The sequence below is a fragment of the Petromyzon marinus genome, chromosome 80 (assembly GCF_048934315.1).
Source record: "Petromyzon marinus isolate PM22_M1 ecotype Great Lakes invasive population chromosome 80, UKy_Petmar_22M1.pri1.0, whole genome shotgun sequence".
Lineage (NCBI taxonomy): Eukaryota > Metazoa > Chordata > Hyperoartia > Petromyzontiformes > Petromyzontidae > Petromyzon > Petromyzon marinus.
In genome coordinates this window covers 8,619,100-8,640,078 of record NC_133746.1, presented here as the reverse complement: position 1 = coordinate 8,640,078, position 20,979 = coordinate 8,619,100, and the positions used below count along the sequence as shown (strand labels likewise).

Below are 20,979 nucleotides of genomic sequence, written 5' to 3'. Positions count from 1 at the left end.
GTTAGGACTGAAAATCCTACATCACCACAAATCACGGCCTTCAATATTGAAATCACAAAGCTAATCCATCGAGCTGAAACAGAACGCTGCCACGAGTTTGTTGAATCTTTTGACCGTCGCCCAAAACTCAGAAAAAACTCTGGAAGACCACCGAAGCCTTGGACGGACACTCCAAACCACCACCCAAATTTCGCGAATCACTTTCAACAACAAATCCATAAATCGAAATTTAAATCCATCATAAACAACAACAATAATAACTTTCGATTTAAAGCTTTCGTGACTGCAATGATTCATCTTCTTTGGTTCTTTCGGTAAAGTCACGTAGAATGAGAATAAAATAATAAATTGATAAAATAAAATAACACAATGATATTCTCACGACGTTTCAGCCATAACACAAGCGGCCTTCATCAGGTGAAGGGGACGAGACTGTCTGGTAGGACAGCGCTGGAGTGAAAGAGCCACGTTCAGATCACGGCCTTTTAAGCCTCAACTTTAGTTGAGGCTTAAAAGGTCGAAACGTCGTGAGAATATCATTGTGTTATTTTATTTTATCAATTTATTATTTTATTCTCATTCTACGTGACTTTACCGAAAGAACCAAAGAAGAACAATAATAACATCGCCAACAACTTCAACAAACTCTTCTCATCGGTCTCCCCACACTCTTCCAATATATCCACCCGTCAAAAAAAAATCCGTCAAATCAAGGAACCTACCAATAAAACAACGCCCGCCCCCTCCCCCAATTTCGCCTTGAAGGAGGTGAAACTAGCCGTCAAAAAAGCCAGAAATGATTCCGCAGTTGGCCCCGATGGCATAGCGATGCCCCACCTCGAACACCTCGCCTCCACCGCTAGCGCCTCACCCCCAGTGCAACCTCATTCCGGCCATCTGGAAATCATCGGCAATCAATCCCACTTCCAAAAACCCCGGCAGAGACCTGAATCAAGCACCGCCCTGCAGGCCGATGCCCATCAATCAAGATTCCCGAGGCCTTTGGTCCTTCCAGTCATCACCACCAACTTACCTCCATCGACTCGCCAACACTGCTTTCGCCCGGCACACCCATCAACAACAACAGCTCTTGTCAACCTAACCACCCGAAAAAGCCCTCATCCCACACTATTGTCACTGCCCTTCACCTTACAAAAGGCTTTCTACACCCGGGGAGCGGAGCCAGGATTTCAGGCCCGGGGTGACGTTCGACAAATGTTAACTTCAGGAATGATTTAGAGAGAGTCAGGCTGTTGAACTGGACGCCATCGGTTGGCGGACACGCGCTCTGACAATATAGTAGTGTGTAGTAGTGTAGTGAATAGTGTAGTGTATAGTGTAGTGTATAGTAGTGTATAGTGTAGTGTATAGTGTAGTGTATAGTGTAGTGTATAGTAGTGTAGTGAATAGTGTAGTGTATAGTGTATTGTTTAGTGTAGTGTATAGTGTAGTGTATAGTAGTGAATAGTGTAGTGTATAGTGTAGTGTATAGTGTAGCGTAGTGAATAGTGTAGTGTATAGTAGTGTAGTGTAGTGAATAGTGTAGTGTATAGTGTAGTGTATAGTGTAGTGTATAGTAGTGTATAGTGTAGTGTATAGTGTAGTGTATAGTGTAGTGTGTAGTGTATAGTGTAGTGTATAGTGTAGTGTATAGTGTAGTGTATAGTAGTGTAGTGTATAGTAGTGTAGTGTAGTGTATAGTGTAGTGAATAGTGGTGTAGTGTATAGTAGTGTATAGTAGTGTAGTGTATAGTGTAGTGAATAGTGTAGTGTATAGTGTAATGTATAGTGGTATAGTGTATAGTAGTGTATAGTAGTGTAGTGTATAGTGTAGTGAATAGTGGTGTAGTGTATAGTTTCGATTTAAAGCTTTCGTGACTGCAAGGATTCATCTTCTTTGGTTCTTTTGGTAAAGTCACCACCACGTGGAATGAGAATAAAATAATAAATTGATAAAATAAAATAACACAATAAAATTCTCACGACGTTTCGGCCACAACACAAGCGGAAATAATCCGTTCCAGAGTATGAGAAATGATATTTTCAGATGGCACGTTGTACGTTAATGTGGCCGTATGAAATAATGTAGACACTACCTATTACTGAAAATGCGTACGTGCATTAAAATAAATGCACGAATACATTTTAGTAAATTGAAATAAAAATGCAATGTAGCTTGCTGAGAGGAGTTGATAGCCTACGGGGATGGTGGTGAGGAAGGGGAGGAGGAGCCGGAGGAGGGGGAAATGATATTTTTTGCAAGGAGAGTCCCCTTCCATTAAAACTTCAGGAAGCTGAAATTCTGGGGGGGGGGGGGGAGGGGGGTTTTCTAATTTCTTTCTGTCTTTTTTTCTTGACTTGGACTTGGTTGAGGCTCACCAGGTTTGAGTTTGACTAAAAACCTGCCCATTGGAAGTTTGTTTTTGCCTTCTGCTAAGAATGTTCCTGAAGTGTGACACTGTCTGGTCATTCCACGCAACACTCTTACGGCTTGTTAGAGCCGTAACCGTGTTGTTGTGTGCGCGGGTACCGTGGACGGTGACTCATCCCGACCCATACAAGTTCTAGCAAACACCTCGTACCCCAAGCAAGACGTCGTACCCCAAGCAAGAAGACGTACGCCAGCAAGACGTCGTACCCCAAGACGTCGTACCCAAGGCGTCGTACCCCAAGCAAGACGTCGTACCTAAGACGTCGTACCCCAAGACGTCGTACCCAAGGCGTCGTACCCCAAGCAAGACGTCGTACCTAAGACGTCGTACCCCAAGGCGTCGTACCCCAAGCAAGACGTCGTACCCCAAGCAAGGCGTCGTACCCAAGACGTCGTACCCCAAGCAAGAAGACGTACCCCAAGACGTCATACCCCAAGCAAGGCGTATCACAAGACGTCGTACCCCAAGACGTCATACCCCAAGCAAGACGTATCACAAGACGTCGTACCCCAAGACGTCGTACCCCAAGGCGTCGTACCCCAAGCAAGACGTCGTACCCCAAGGCGTCGTACCCCAAGGCGTCGTACCCCAAGGCGTCGTACCCCAAGACGTCGTACCCCAAGGCGTCATACCCAAGACGTCGTACCCCAAGGCGTCGTACCCCAAGACGTCGTACCCCAGCAAGACGTCGTACCCCAAGACGTCGTACCCCAAGACGTCGTACCCCAAGACGTCGTACCCCAAGACGTCGTACCCCAAGGCGTCGTACCCCAAGACGTCGTACCCCAAGACGTCGTAGCCCAGCAAGACGTCGTACCCCAAGACGTCGTACCCCAGCAAGATGTCGTACCCCAAGGCGTCGTACCCCAAGACGTCGTACCCCAAGGCGTCGTACCCCAAGACGTCATACCCCAAGACGTCGTACCCCAAGCAAGACGTACCCCAAGACGTCGTACCCCAAGACGTCGTACCCCAAGACGTCGTACCCCAAGGCGTCGTACCCCAAGGCGTCGTACCCCAAGACGTCGTACCCCAAGCAAGGCGTCGTACCCCAAGGCGTCGTACCCCAAGACGTCGCATCCCAAGACGTCGCATCCCAAGCAAGACGTCGTACCCCAGCAAGACGTCGTACCCCAAGGCGTCGTACCCCAAGGCGTCATACCCCAAGACGTCGCATCCCAAGCAAGACGTCGTACCCCAGCAAGACGTCGTACCCCAAGACGTCGTACCCCAAGACGTTGTACCCCAAGACGTCGTACCCCAAGACGTCGTACCCCAAGGCGTCGTACCCCAAGCAAGACGTCGTACCCCAAGGCGTCGTATCCCAAGGCGTCGTACCCCAAGACGTCGTACCCCAGCAAGACGTCGTACCCCAAGACGTCGTACCCCAAGACGTCGTACCCCAAGACGTCGTACCCCAAGGCGTCGTACCCCAAGACGTCGTACCCCAAGACTGTGGTGTGTGGCTGTGTACCGTGGTGTGTGACTGTGTACCTGTGACTGTGTACCTGTGACTGTGTACTGTGGTGTGTGACTGTGTACCTGTGACTGTGTACCTGTGACTGTGTACTGTGGTGTGTGACTGTGTACCTGTGACTGTGTACCTGTGACTGTGTGACTGTGTACCTGTGGTGTGTGACTGTGTACCTGTGACTGTGTACCTGTGACTGTGTACTGTGGTGTGTGACTGTGTACCTGTGACTGTGTACTGTGGTGTGTGACTGTGTACCTGTGACTGTGTACTGTGTACCTGTGACTGTGTACCTGTGACTGTGTACTGTGTACTTGTGACTGTGTACCTGTGACTGTGTACTGTGTACCTGTGACTGTGTACCTGTGACTGTGTACCTGTGACTGTGTACTGTGGTGTGTGACTGTGTACCTGTGACTGTGTACCTGTGGTGTGTATCTGTGACTGTGTACCTGTGACTGTGTACCTGTGACTGTGTACCTGTGACTGTGTACCGTGGTGTGTGACTGTGTACCTGTGACTGTGTACTGTGGTGTGTGACTGTGTACCTGTGACTGTGTACTGTGACTGTGTACCTGTGACTGTGTACTGTGACTGTGTACCTGTGACTGTGTACCTGTGACTGTGTACCTGTGGTGTGTGACTGTGTACCTGTGACTGTGTACCTGTGACTGTGTACCTGTGACTGTGTACTGTGACTGTGTACCGTGGTGTGTGACTGTGTACCTGTGACTGTGTACCTGTGTACCTGTGTACCTGTGACTGTGTACCTGTGTACCTGTGACTGTGTACCGTGGTGTGTGACTGTGTACCTGTGACTGTGTATTGTAGTGTGTGACTGTGTACCTGTGACTGTGTACCTGTGTACCTGTGACTGTGTACCGTGGTGTGTGACTGTGTACCTGTGACTGTGTACCTGTGACTGTATATTGTGGTGTGTGACTGTGTACTGTGTACCTGTGACTGTGTACCTGTGACTGTGTACTGTGTACCTGTGACGGTGTACTGTGGTGTGTGACTGTGTACCTGTGACTGTGTACCTGTGACTGTGTACCTGTGACTGTGTACCTGTGTACCTGTGACTGTGTACCTGTGACTGTGTACCTGTGACTGTGTGACTGTGTACCTGTGGTGTGTGACTGTGTACCTGTGACTGTGTACCTGTGACTGTGTACCTGTGACTGTGTGACAGTGTACTGTGGTGTGTGACTGTGTACCTGTGACTGTGTGACAGTGTACTGTGGTGTGTGACTGTGTACCTGTGACTGTGTGACAGTGTACTGTGTACCTGTGACTGTGTACCTGTGACTGTGTGACAGTGTACTGTGTACCTGTGACTGTGTACCTGTGATTGTGTACCTGTGACTGTGTACTGTGGTGTGTGACTGTGTACCTGTGACTGTGTACCGTGGTGTGTGGCCGTGCATCGAAAACGGCTCAGCACTTTCCCAGTCGATGGATCGCTTCAACTCTCAACGTCCAAATCAACAATCGCCCCCTTTTCACGCCTGATCCGCATCCATCCAACTTACATCGTCGCAACGTCAAGATAAACGACCAGCGTGTCCTCCCACTAGCAACAACCCCCAACAATCCTGGCTGTGTGACCTTCGACGCCGTGTTCAGCTTCGCTCGGCACGGCAGAAACGTCCGTGCAGAAAGTTAACGAACGAAAAAAATTAAAATATGAAACGATAAAATTCTCGCGACGTTTCGACTGCAACACAAGAAGCAGCAATCATCATCATCAGGTGTGAAAAGCACGGCAAGAAAATTTGAAAAAAAGTGGCGGTTATGTTTAACGTCATAAAAATTTTGAAAAAAAGTGGCGGTTATTTTTAACGTCATTAAAAATTTGAAAAAAGTGGCGGTTATTTTTAACGTTATTAAAATTTTGAAAAAAGTGGCGGTTATTTTTAACGTCATTAAAAATAACCGCCACTTTTTTCAAATGTTCTTGCCGTGCTTTTCACACCTGATGATGATTGCTGCTTTGTGTTGCAGTCGAAACGTCGTGAGAATTTTATTGTTTTATATTTTTATTATTTTATTGTTTCCCTTCTACGTGGTGGTTTTCACACCTGATGATGATTGCTTCTTGTGTTGCAGTCGAAACGTCGTGATAAATTTTATTGGTTTATATTTTTATTATTTTATTGTTTCCCTATCTACGTGGTGGTGACTTTACCGAAAGAACCAGCACTACTACCACCACTACCACCACTACTACCACTACTACCACCACTACCACTACTACTACCACTACTACTACCACTACTACCACCACTAATACCACCACTACCACCACAACTACCACTACTACCACCATTACTACTACCACCACTATTACCACCACTACTACCACCACTACTACCACTACTACCACAACCACTACCACCACTACTACCACAACCACTACCACCACCACTACTACTACCACTACTACTACCACCACTACCACTACTACTACCACTACTACTACCACTACTACCACCACTAATACCACCACTACCACCACTACTACCACTACTACCACCATTACTACTACCACCACTACCACTACTACTACCACCACTACTACTACCACTACTACCACCACTACCACTACTACCACCACTACCACTACTACCACCACTACCACCACTACCACTACTACTACCACTACTACCACTACTACTACCACCACTACTACCACTACTACCACCACTACCACTACTACCACTACTACTACCACTACTACCACTACTACTACCACCACTACTACCACCACTACTACCACTACTACCACCACTACCACTACTACTACCACCACTACTACCACTACTACTACTACCACCACTACTACCACTACTACTACCACTACTACTACCACCACTACTACCACTACTACTACCACCACTACTACCACTACTACTACCACCACTACTACCACTACTACTACCACCACTACTACCATTACTACCACAACCACTACCACCACTACTACCACAACCACTACCACCACTACTACCACCACTACTACCACTACTACTACCACCACTACTACCACTACTACTACCACTACTACCACCACTACTACCACTACTACTACCACCACTACTACCACTACTACTACCACTACTACTACCACTACTACTACTACCACTACTACTACCACTACTACTACCACCACTACTACCACTACTACTACCACTACTACTACAACCACGACCACCACTACTACCACAACCACTACCACCACTACTACCACCACTACTACCACTACTACTACCACCACTACTACCACTACTACTACCACTACTACTACCACCACTACTACCACTACTACTACCACTACTACTACAACCACTACCACCACTACTACCACAACCACTACCACCACTACTACCACCACTACTACCACTACTACTACCACCACTACTACCACTACTACTACCACTACTACCACTACTACTACCACTACTACCACTACTACTACCACCACTACTACCACCAATACTACCACTACTACTACCACTACTACTACCACCACTACTACCACTACTACTACCACCACTATTACCACCACTACTACCACGAATACTACCACCACTACTACCACTACTACTACCACCACTACTACCACTACTACTACCACCACTACTACCACTACTACTACCACCACTACTACCACCACTACTACTACCACCACTATTACCACCACTACTACCACTACTACTACCACCACTACTACCACTACTACTACCACAACTACTACCACTACTACCACTACTACTACCACTACTACTACCACTACTACTACCACCACTACCACCACTACTACCACCACTACCACCACTACTACCACTACTACTACCACAACCACTACCACCACTACTACCACCACTACTACCACCACTACCACTACTACCACCACTACTACTACCACCACTACTACCACTACTACTACCACCACTACTACCACTACTACTACCATCACTACTACCACTACTACTACCACCACTATTACCACCACTACTACCACTACTACTACCACTACTACTACCACCACTACCACCACTACTACCACCACTACCACCACTACTACCACTACTACTACCACAACCACTACCACCACTACTACCACCACTACTACCACCACTACCACTACTACCACCACTACCACTACTACCACCAATACTACCACTACTACTACCACCACTACTACCACTACTACTACCACCACTACTACCACTACTACTACCACCACTATTACCACCACTACTACCACTACTACTACCACCACTACTACCACTACTACTACCACTACTACCACAACTACTACCACTACTACCACTACTACTACCACTACTACTACCACTACTACTACCACCACTACCACCACTACTACCACCACTACCACCACTACTACCACTACTACTACCACCACTACCACCACTACTACCACCACTACCACCACTACTACCACCACTACCACCACTACTACCACCACTACCACCACTACTACCACTACTACTACCACTACTACCACCACCACTACCACCACTACCACCACTACTACTACCACCACTACTACCACCACTACTACTACCACCACTATTACCACCACTACTACCACTACTACTACCACCACTACTACCACTACTACTACCACAACTACTACCACTACTACCACTACTACTACCACTACTACTACCACTACTACTACCACCACTACCACCACTACTACCACCACTACCACCACTACTACCACTACTACTACCACAACCACTACCACCACTACTACCACCACTACTACCACCACTACCACTACTACCACCACTACCACTACTACTACCACCACTACTACCACTACTACTACCACCACTACTACCACTACTACTACCATCACTACTACCACTACTACTACCACCACTACCACTACTACTACCACCACTACTACCACTACTACTACCACTACTACCACAACTACTACCACTACTACCACTACTACTACCACTACTACTACCACCACTACCACCACTACTACCACCACTACCACCACTACTACCACTACTACTACCACAACCACTACCACCACTACTACCACCACTACTACCACCACTACCACTACTACCACCACTACCACTACTACCACCACTACTACCACTACTACTACCACCACTACTACCACTACTACTACCACCACTACTACCACTACTACTACCACCACTATTACCACCACTACTACCACTACTACTACCACCACTACTACCACTACTACTACCACTACTACTACAACTACTACCACTACTACCACTACTACTACCACTACTACTACCACTACTACTACCACCACTACCACCACTACTACCACCACTACCACCACTACTACCACTACTACTACCACCACTACCACCACTACTACCACCACTACCACCACTACCACCACTACTACCACCACTACCACCACTACCACCACTACTACCACTACTACTACCACTACTACCACCACCACTACCACCACTACCACCACTACTACCACCACTACCACCACTACTACCACCACTACTACCACTACTATCACTACCACTACCACCACTACCACTACTACCACCACTACCACTACTACCACCACTACTACCACTACTACTACCACCACTACTACCACTACTACTACCACCACCACTACTACCACTACTACTACCACCACTATTACCACCACTACTACCACCACTACTACCACTACTACTACCACTACTACCACAACTACTACCACTACTACCACTACTACTACCACTACTACTACCACTACTACTACCACCACTACTACCACTACTACCACTACTACTACCACCACTACCACCACTACTACCACCACTACCACCACTACTACCACCACTACCACCACTACTACCACCACTACTACCACTACTACCACCACCACTACCACCACTACCACCACTACTACTACCACCACTACTACCACCACTACTACTACCACCACTATTACCACCACTACTACCACTACTACTACCACCACTACTACCACTACTACTACCACAACTACTACCACTACTACCACTACTACTACCACTACTACTACCACTACTACTACCACCACTACCACCACTACTACCACCACTACCACCACTACTACCACCACTACCACCACTACCACCACTACTACCACTACTACCACTACTACTACCACCACTACCACCACTACTACCACCACTACCACCACTACTACCACTACTACCACTACTACTACCACTACTACTACCACAACCACTACCACCACTACTACCACCACTACTACCACCACTACCACTACTACCACCACTACTACTACCACCACTACTACCACTACTACTACCACCACTACTACCACTACTACTACCATCACTACTACCACTACTACTACCACCACTATTACCACCACTACTACCACTACTACTACCACCACTACTACCACTACTACTACCACTACTACCACAACTACTACCACTACTACCACTACTACTACCACTACTACTACCACCACTACCACCACTACTACCACCACTACCACCACTACTACCACTACTACTACCACAACCACTACCACCACTACCACTACTACCACCACTACCACTACTACCACCACTACCACTACTACCACCACTACTACCACTACTACTACCACCACTACTACCACTACTACCACTACTACTACCACCACTACTACCACTACTACCACAACTACTACCACTACTACCACTACTACTACCACTACTACTACCACTACTACTACCACCACTACCACCACTACTACCACCACTACCACCACTACTACCACTACTACTACCACCACTACCACCACTACTACCACCACTACCACCACTACCACCACTACTACCACCACTACCACCACTACTACCACCACTACCACCACTACTACCACTACTACTACCACTACTACCACCACCACTACCACCACTACCACCACTACTACCACCACTACCACCACTACTACCACCACTACCACTACTATCACTACCACTACCACCACTACCACCACTACCACCACTACCACCACAACCACCACTACTCTAATGATAGTTGTGGTGGTGATGTTGTTGATGGTGTGGTTGTTGTTGTTGTGCAGGTGAATCGCTGTGATGTCACCGTGGTGGTGTTCTTCATCATGCCTGCCAAGACCAACAACTTCAACGTGGAGACCCTCAAGGGGCAGGCGGTGCGGAAGCAGCTCTGGTGAGGGGGGGGGGTGTAGCAGGGGGGGGTGGTGGTGAGGGGGGGGCATGGGGGGGTGGGGGGGTGCATGGGGGGGGTGAGGGGGGGGGTGGTGGTGAGGGGGAGGGGCACGGGGGTGTTGGTGGTGGTGAGGGGCGCCGTCCTTGCTTGGCAGTGTTCACTCACGCGCTGTCCTTCTGGACAGTCGTGTCTCTTCACCTGAGCAAGGCTACTTGTGTTGTGGCAGAAACGTCGTGAGAAATTCTATTTTATTTTATTATGTTTAGTTATTTTATTGTTTCCATTCTACGTGGTGGTGACTTTACCGAAAGAACCAAGAATAACAATTTTATTGTTTTACAATAATTTTATTGTTTTACAATAATTTAATTGTTTTATATTTTTATTATTTTATTGTTTCCCTATCTACGTGGTGGTGACTTTACCGAAAGAACCAAGAATAATAATTTTATTGTTTTACAATAATTTTATTGTTTTATATTTTTATTATTGTATTGTTTCCCTATCTACGTGGTGGTGACTTTACCGAAAGAACCAAGAATAATAATTTTATTGTTTTATGTTTTTGTTATTTTATTGTTTCCCTATCTACGCGGTGGTGACTTTACCGAAAGAACCAATAATATTAATCCCTGCAGTCACGAAAGCTTCACATCAAAAGAGATGAAAGTTATCGCACTAACTCTGTGCCTCATCAAACAAAGCGCGGCCTCACCAAAACGTTTTTGGAGATCGCCGAAAATACATCCATGAAAGCGACGTGTGACGGTGGTCTCGGGAGCTGTGATTTTAAATGTCGCAATGAACGATCTGCACGTAACACGTACGACCAAACTTTGCGGCCATAGCTGGCAGCCTGAGTCACTCCATAACGGCAGGAGAATCAAAACATTTTTCAATGCACCTTTAAAGATCAGCGCACTGTAATCAAAACTCAAGCTCATGCTGAATGCGGCGGTCATCCGGAGCGATACGTTTCATTGCAGGCCACCCTGCATGGCAGTGGCAGCTAGCGGTGTTCAGCTCCTCTAGAGCAGTTTTTCGAGTGAAGATCTCACAGGTATAGTGTGATCCAAGTTGCAGTTTATTGGCGAAAGCGTTCCAGACCCCGGGGGCATCAACAGCAAAGGCCCTTCCTCCGGTATTTGTACGGCAATAGGGAATGTGAAGCTGGTAAATGAGCGAAGACCTTAGGTCACATTGGTTCTTCGAAACAGTGAGGAGATCCAGCAGCAGGTAGTCTGCGGATTTCTTTGTAAGTACGTCGTGAATAAATAAGATCTGAGCAACAAGCCGTCGATCATTAAGAGATGTTAAGTTTGACCCAATGTAGAGATCGCAGTGGTGAGTCCTATATGGGAAGTTCAATGCAAATCTTAAGGCCGAGTGATAGATGGAATCAAGCTTCTTCAGTACAGTACTGTGGGCTGATTTATACACGATGTCACAGTAGTCAAGTAGAGGCAGTATGGTAGCTTTTATCAATTCAATGGTGAGGGGGAGGACGTGGAGCTGAGTGGACTTGCCGGCGGTGGCGAGATCGGCCTCTGTGGAGGAGGCTCGTGAAGGGCGCTGCTGCTGGGCAGTGCCAGGCTAGGTGCACCGTGAGGCTGATGGGCAGTTGGAGGCGGTCGCCCCTCCAGCGACAACAGCGGAGGGGCAGAGGAGCGACGCTGCTCACAACAACGGGCGGAGCGCCGGGCGGATAAAACGCTGCAAGTTGGCACAGTAGGGGAAACAGCTGCACCTAGCCTGGCACAGCAGTCAGCCCATGGCACCGGTTGGGTCTGTCCCGTGACCTCCTGCTGCACCTAGCCTGGCACAGCAGTCAACCCATGGCACCTGCTGGGTCTGTCCCCTTGACATCCTCCTGCACCTAGCCTGGCACAGCAGTCAACCCATGGCACCTGCTGGGTCTGTCTCGTGACCTCCTCCTGCACCTAGCCTGGCACAGCAGTCAACCCATGGCACCTGCTGGGTCTGTCCCGTGACCTCCTCCTGCACCTAGCCTGGCACAACAGTCAACCCATGGCACCTGCAGGGTCTGTCCAGTGACCACCTCCTCCTGCACCTAGCCTGGCACAACAGTCAACGGTTGTGTTTGATGGTGGCTGTTGTTGTTGACGGCAGTTGTTGTTGTTGTGGCTGTGGTGGTTGTTGTTCACCCACCAGGGACACGGCTCACCTGGTGAAGGAGAAGTTTGGCAAGAAGCTGTACGAGTCGCTGCTCGCGTGAGTCCACACACACACACAGACACACACAGAGACACACACACACAGACACACACACAGACACACACAGACACACTCAGACACACACACACAGACACAGACACACACACAGACACACACACACAAACACACACAGACACACACACACGCAGACACACACACACGCAGATACACACACACACAGACACACGCAAACACACAGACACACACAGATGCACACACATACACACACAGACACACACACAGACACACACAGACACACACACAGACACACAGACACACACACAAACACACACAGACACACACAGATGCACACACAGACACACACAGACACAGACGCACAGACACACACACAGACACACAACGACAACAACAACAACCGCCATTCGCCACTAAGGGGCGGTGACGTCACCACGACGCTTGTGCCAGACCATGTGCACCCTGAGGCCACGTGAAGTGTCGAACGCCTGCTGGAAGGAGGTCACGGGGCAGGCCCAGCTGCCACGGGTCGACTGACTGAGATGACTGGCTGGTGCACCACCTGTGCCCCCTACTGTGCCAACTTGCTGTGCTTTAGCCACCCGGCGCTCCGCTCGTTGTTGTGAGCGTCGCTCCTCCGCCCTCCATTGCCTCCAACTGCCCAGTAGCGTCCTTCACGAGCACTCCTCCACAGAGGCCAATCTTGACACCGCTGGTACCGGTCATCGGCAAGTCCACTCAGCTCCACGTCCTCCTGTATCACGTCACTCCATCTCTTCTCTAGCCTGTGCCGTGCCCATTTCTCCCCCTCGATCCGGCCGAACAAAAGCTGTTTAGGCATGCGGTGGCTGGGCATGCGGGCTACATGACCCAGCCAACGCAGCCTTGCCTGCCGGAGGAGCTCACCGATGGGACTTTGTCCAGATCTTTCAAGGATTTGTGAGCTCACACAATCCACCCTGGATAAACCCAGGATGGATCGTAGGTAGGCCAGCCTAAATGTTTTTAACCGGCGAAGATGTTCCATTGGGGGGGGTCCACGTTTCGCAAGCATAGAGAAGGGAGGGAATGACCGTGGCCGAGAACACCTGAAGCTTCGTGCGGAGCGACAGACCAGGTAACTTCCACGCAGCATTACGCAACCGATGAAAAGATATTGCCGCTCGACTGATTCGGAGTGAGACCTCTGCTGGTAAACTGGAGCCAGTCATGAGCACACTGCCCAGGTATGGGAAACTCTCCACTCTCTCCACAACTGCCCTATCACCAATTGGGAGTTGTTGGGGTGGAGTGCCCGATGGTACAAAATACCCAGACAGGTGCTTAGTTTTGGTGGGGCTGATGGTAAGGCCCCACCTCTTAGTGGCAAGCTCCAGGTTCAGTAGCAGCGCCTCCAACTCCTCCTCTGAGTGAGCAGCAATTACCAGATCATCGGCATACGTAACATGGTTGAGCAATATGGAGCCATCCCTTGACCGCACCCGGGCATCGATCAGCCTCCTATTGTATCTGTACCAGATTGAAATTCCTCCGGTACAGCTATTGAAGGCTTCAAGAACTACGTGGTCGAAATAGATGTTAAATAATGTGGGAGCCAGAGGACATCCCTTTCGCACCCCAAGGTGTACAGGGAATGGCTCCGACTCCCGGCCACGTAGTTTTAGCCGGGCCCGCTCACCATCATGAAGGTCCTTAATGATCGTGAGCAGAGGGTCAGGGACTCCAAAAGCACGAAGAACAACCCAGAGCCCAGGCCTACTGATGGTATCATAGACCTTGACCAGGTCAATAAAGCAGAGATGTAGGTCTTGTTGGAATTCCCTACACCTCTGCTGTAGCAGACGGACAGAAAATATGGCATCTGTGCAGGACCGCCCCTTCCTGAAACCGCATTGGGGCTCCGCAAGCCTCTCCTCAGCGTGCCTGGCAAGGCGATGTTGAATAATCCTTGCCAGGACCTTTCCCGGCACACATGAGGAGTGAGATGCCCCTGTAGTTGTTACAGTCTGAGTGGTCCCCCTTCTTAAAGACGCGGGACCACCAGGGCATCCTTCCAATCCTGCGGAACCCATCCAGTGGCCCAGACTGTTGTTATGATGTCATGTAGGGCAGTCTGTGCACAAACGCCACCCTCCCTCAGCATTTCGCTTGGGAGATCACCTCTGCCCAGTGCCTTTCCTGGTCTCAGACTCTGGATCGCCTTCAGTACTTCCTCAACAGAGGGCACCTCAGCCTGCCACTCACAGGGGTGACTTCCTCCAATATTTGAGGCACCACAGCCTCAGCAGGATCATCCCCACTTTGTCCCACGATGTTTTCCTGGCTGAGGGATTTTCCCTCTCCCAAGACCTCACAGAAATGCTCAGCAAATCTGCAAACCTCTATCCCGAGGGGTCACTTTAGCCAGCACCTGAGACAGGAGGTCATCGAAGGCATCTGACTCATCGGCCTTGCCTGCATCCCTTCACGGATGTTCGTCTTCGGTGGGGGCATAAGTAACCACGACCACCACTCCTCGCCTGTGGTTGATGGGAAGGCAAGCCCAAAGTAGCCTGGGGCTTACAGCTTCCCACACCTCACCGCCTCGCTCCCACGCCCCCTTCATTATTTTGTTCAGAAGAAGAGCCACTCCCTGTTGTTTGGCAGTCTGCTGCCCCGAGTAGAGGACTGTCCACCCCTCATGGTGGCAGGAGCCAGAGCCGGTCCACCGGACCTCCTGAATGCCGCAGAGATCCAGGCGGTACCGGTCCAGCTCCCGACAGAGGAGTGGTAGCCTCTCCTCCGCAGTGAGCGTTCGAACATTCCACGTGGCCACACGAAGTGGCTTTTTGTTGTTTCTGGAGGAGCCCCGAGGGTAGATATTCAATCTCCTGGCACACACAAAGATAAAGACAAAGATCCCCCGTATAGCCTGAACAGACTGTAGGGGCAAGTGCTGTTAGCGAGCACCTATGAAGGCCGGAACAGTACACGAGGGGGTGGGTGGCCAGCACCACGCCCGACCGCCTTTGTCTCCCTAGTGGCAATGTTTACACACCGCACCAGGTACTCATTTTGAGGCTGAGTCGACCTAGGGGAGGCCCGGGACCGGTTCAGATAATCGTCACTGGTGTTGGCCGTGAGCGGGAATCGAACCCGGGTCGCCAGGTTCATAGCGCAGCGCGCTAACCGCTACACTATCGACTGACTGAGATGACTGGCTGGTGCACCACCTGTGCCCCCTACTGTGCCAACCTGCTGTGCTTTAGCCACCCGGCGCTCCGCTCGTTGTTTTGACCGTCGCTCCTCCGCCCTCCGTTGTTGTTGGAGGGCGACTGCCTCCAACTGCCCAGTAGCGTCGTTCACGAGCCTCCTCCACAGAGGCCGATCTTGACACCGCTGGTACCAGTCATCGGAAAGTCCACTCAGCTCCACGTCCTCCTGTGCCACATCACTCCATCTCTTCTCTAGCCCGTTCCGCGCCCGTTTAGCCCCCTCGATCCGGCCGAACACAAGCTGTTTAGGCATGCGGTGGCTGCGCATGCGGGCTACATGACCCAGCCACATAGACACACAGACACAGAGACACAGACATAGACACACACAGACACAACAACAACCGCCATTCGCCACTAAGTGGCGGTGACGTCACCACGACGCTTGTGCCAGGCCATGTACACCTTGAGGCCACACAGACACACACACAGACACACACAGACACACACACACATAGACACACAGACACACAGACAAGACGCAGAGAGACACAGACACACATACATAGATACAGACTATGAGTGACTGTGACTATGACTATGGTGACTGTGACTATTAGTGACTATGAGTGACTATGACTATGGTGACTATGAGTGACTATGAGTGACTGTGACTTTGACTATGGTGACTGTGACTATGAGTGACTATGAGTGACTGTGACTTTGACTATGAGTGACTATGACTATGAGTGACTATGACTATGAGTGACTATGAGTGACTGAGTGACTATGACTATGAGTGACTATGACTATGAGTGACTATGAGTGACTGAGTGACTATGACTATGAGTGACTATGAGTGACTAAGACTATGAGTGACTATGAGTGACTATGAGTGACTGAGTGACTGACTATGAGTGACTATGAGTATGAGTCACTGAGTGACTATGACTATGAGTGACTATGAGTGACTGACTATGAGTGACTATGAGTGACTGACTATGAGTGACTATGACTATGAGTGACTATGAGTGACTATGACTATGGTGACTATGACTATGAGTGACTGAGTGACTATGACTATGGTGACTATGAGTGATTATGACTATGAGTGACTATGAGTGACTATGACTATGCGTGACTGAGTGACTGACTATGAGTGACTGAGTTGCTATGACTATGAGTGACTATGAGTGATTATGACTATGAGTGACTATGAGTGACTATGAGTGACTATGACTATGCGTGACTGAGTGACTATGAGTGACTATGAGTGACTATGAGTATGAGTGACTGAGTGACTGACTATGAGTGACTGAGTGGCTATGACTATGAGTGACTGTGACTATGACTATGAGTGACTATGAGTGACTATGACTATGAGTGACTATGAGTGACTATGACTATGAGTGACTATGAGTGACTATGACTATGAGTGACTATGAGTGACTAAGACTATGAGTGACTATGAGTGACTGAGTGACTATGACTATGAGTGACTATGAGTGACTGACTATGAGTGACTATGAGTATGAGTCACTGAGTGACTATGACTATGAGTGACTATGAGTGACTGACTATGAGTGACTATGAGTGACTGAGTGACTATGACTATGAGTGACTATGACTATGAGTGACTAAGACTATGAGTGACTATGAGTGACTGAGTGACTATGAGTGACTATGACTATGAGTGACTATGACTATGAGTGACTGTGACTGAGTGACTATGACTATGAGTGACTATGACTATGAGTGACTATGAGTGACTAAGACTATGAGTGACTATGAGTGACTATGAGTGACTGTGACTGAGTGACTATGACTATGAGTGACTATGACTATGAGTGACTATGAGTGACTAAGACTATGAGTGACTATGAGTGACTATGAGTGACTGAGTGACTATGACTATGAGTGACTATGACTATGAGTGACTATGAGTGACTATGAGTGACTGAGTGGCTATGACTATGAGTGACTATTAGTGACTATGACTATGAGTGACTATTAGTGACTATGACTATGAGTGACTATGAGTGACTATGACTATGAGTGACTATGAGTAACTATGACTATGAGTGACTAAGAGTGACTAAGAGTGACTGGCTGTGACTGTGGCGGTGATATTCAGAGGCTCCATGCCAGACATGGAGACCATGCTGGATAAAGAGGACTTCAACTTGATGAAGAGAGCAATCTTCGCCACACAGGTACCACGCTACACTATACACTACACACAACACTATACACTACACTATACACTACACACAACACTATACACTACACTATACACTATACACTACACTATACACTACTATACACTACACTATACACTACACTATACACTACACTACTATACACTACACACTACACTACACTACACACTACACTACACTACACACTACACTACACTATACACTACACTATACACTACACTACTATACACTACACTACTATACACTACACTACTATACACTACACTACTATACACTACACTATACACTACTATACACTACATTATACACCACTACTATACACTACACTATACACTACACTAGTATACACTACACTAGTATACACTACACTAGTATACACTACACTAGTATACACTACACTATACACTACACTATACACTACACTACTATACACTACACTACTATACACTACACTATACACTACACTACTATACACTAAACTACACACTACATTACTATACACTACACTACTATACACTACACACTACACTACACTATACACTACACTACTATACACTGCACTACTATACACTACACTACACACTACAATATACACTACACTATACACTACACTACTATACACTACACTATACACTACACTACTATACACTACTATACACTACACTACTATACACTACACTACTATACGCTACACTATACACTACTGTACACTACACTTTACACTACACTATACACTACACTATACACTACTATACTCTACACTATTATACACTACACTATACACTACACTATACACTACACTACTATACACTACACTATACACTACACTATAATACACTATACTATACAACACTATACTCTGCACTACATTTTACACTCTACTACAATAAACTTTACTCTACTAAAACTAAACCACTTTTATCTTGCCAGGTGTAAGGCCCCAATTAGCTGTGTAGCACAGAGACCCATAGAGACCCATAGAGACCCATAGAGACCCACAGAGACCCACAGAGACCCGTAGAGACCCACAGAGACCCACAGAGACCCACAGAGGCCCATAGAGACCCACAGAGGCCCATAGAGACCCACAGAGACCCATAGAGACCCACAGAGACCCATAGAGTCCCACAGAGACCCACAGAGACCCATAGAGACCTACAGAGGCCCATAGAGACCCACAGAGACCCACAGAGACCCACGGAGACCCACAGAGACCTACAGAGGCCCATAGAGACCCATAGAGACCCACAGAGACCCACAGAGGCCCATAGAGACCCATAGAGACCCACACTCATAGAGACCCACAGAGACCCATAGAGACCCACAGAGACCTACAGGGGGCCCATAGAGACCCATAGAGACCCACAGAGACCCATAGAGACCCACAGAGACCTACAGAGGCCCATAGAGACCCATAGAGACCCACAGAGACCCATAGAGACCCACAGAGACCCACAGAGGCCCATAGAGACCCATAGAGACCTACAGAGACCTACAGAGGCCCATAGAGACCCATAGAGACCCACAGAGACCTACAGAGGCCCATAGAGACCCACAGAGACCCACAGAGACCCATAGAGACCCACAGAGACCCACAGAGGCCCACAGAGACCCACAGAGACCCACAGAGACCCATAGAGACCCACAGAGACCCATAGAGACCCACCGAGACCTACAGAGGCCCATAGAGACCCACAGAGACCCACAGAGGCCCATAGAGACCCATAGAGACCCACAGAGACCCACAGAGACCCATAGAGACCCATAGAGACCCACAGAGACCGACAGAGACCCATAGAGACCCACAGAGACCCACAGAGACCCATAGAGACCCACAGAGACCCACAGAGACGCATAGAGACCCATAGAGACCCAGAGAGACCCATAGAGACCCACAGAGACCCTTAGAGTCCCACACTCATAGAGACCCACAGAGACCCACAGAGACCCATAGAGTCCCACAGAGACCCATAAAGACCCATAAAGACCCATAGAGACCCATAGAGACCTATAGAGACCACACTGATAGAGACCCATGGAGACCCACAGAGACCCACAGAGACCCATAGAAACCCACAGAGACCCATAGAGTCCCACAGAGACCCACAGAGACCCACAGAGACCCATAGAGACCCATAGACATCCATAGAGACCCACAGAGTCCCACAGAGACCCACAGAGACCCATAGAGACCCACGGAGACCTATAGAGACCAA

At 48.6% G+C, this 20,979-nt stretch overlaps 2 protein-coding genes across 2 annotated transcripts in view; one reads left to right on the top strand and one right to left on the bottom strand.

Annotated features, from left to right (window-relative positions):
- LOC116958700 (glycogen [starch] synthase, muscle) overlaps positions 1-20,979 on the top strand; it is a 74,638-nt gene that overhangs the window by 34,098 nt on the left and 19,561 nt on the right. Inside the window, exons 8-10 of the mRNA XM_076057289.1 lie at positions 11,033-11,139; positions 13,312-13,371; positions 18,679-18,757. Coding sequence (XP_075913404.1) covers positions 11,033-11,139; positions 13,312-13,371; positions 18,679-18,757 — 246 coding nt within the window. The remainder of the gene's footprint in view (positions 1-11,032; positions 11,140-13,311; positions 13,372-18,678; positions 18,758-20,979) is intronic.
- On the bottom strand, positions 775-5,422 carry LOC142907661 (uncharacterized). The gene is made up of 4 exons (XM_076057270.1): positions 5,410-5,422; positions 4,108-5,339; positions 3,927-4,036; positions 775-859 (listed from the first exon to the last, which is right to left on the bottom strand). The coding sequence occupies exons 1-4, from the start codon at positions 5,420-5,422 to the stop codon at positions 775-777; spliced, it is 1,440 nt and encodes a 479-aa protein (XP_075913385.1).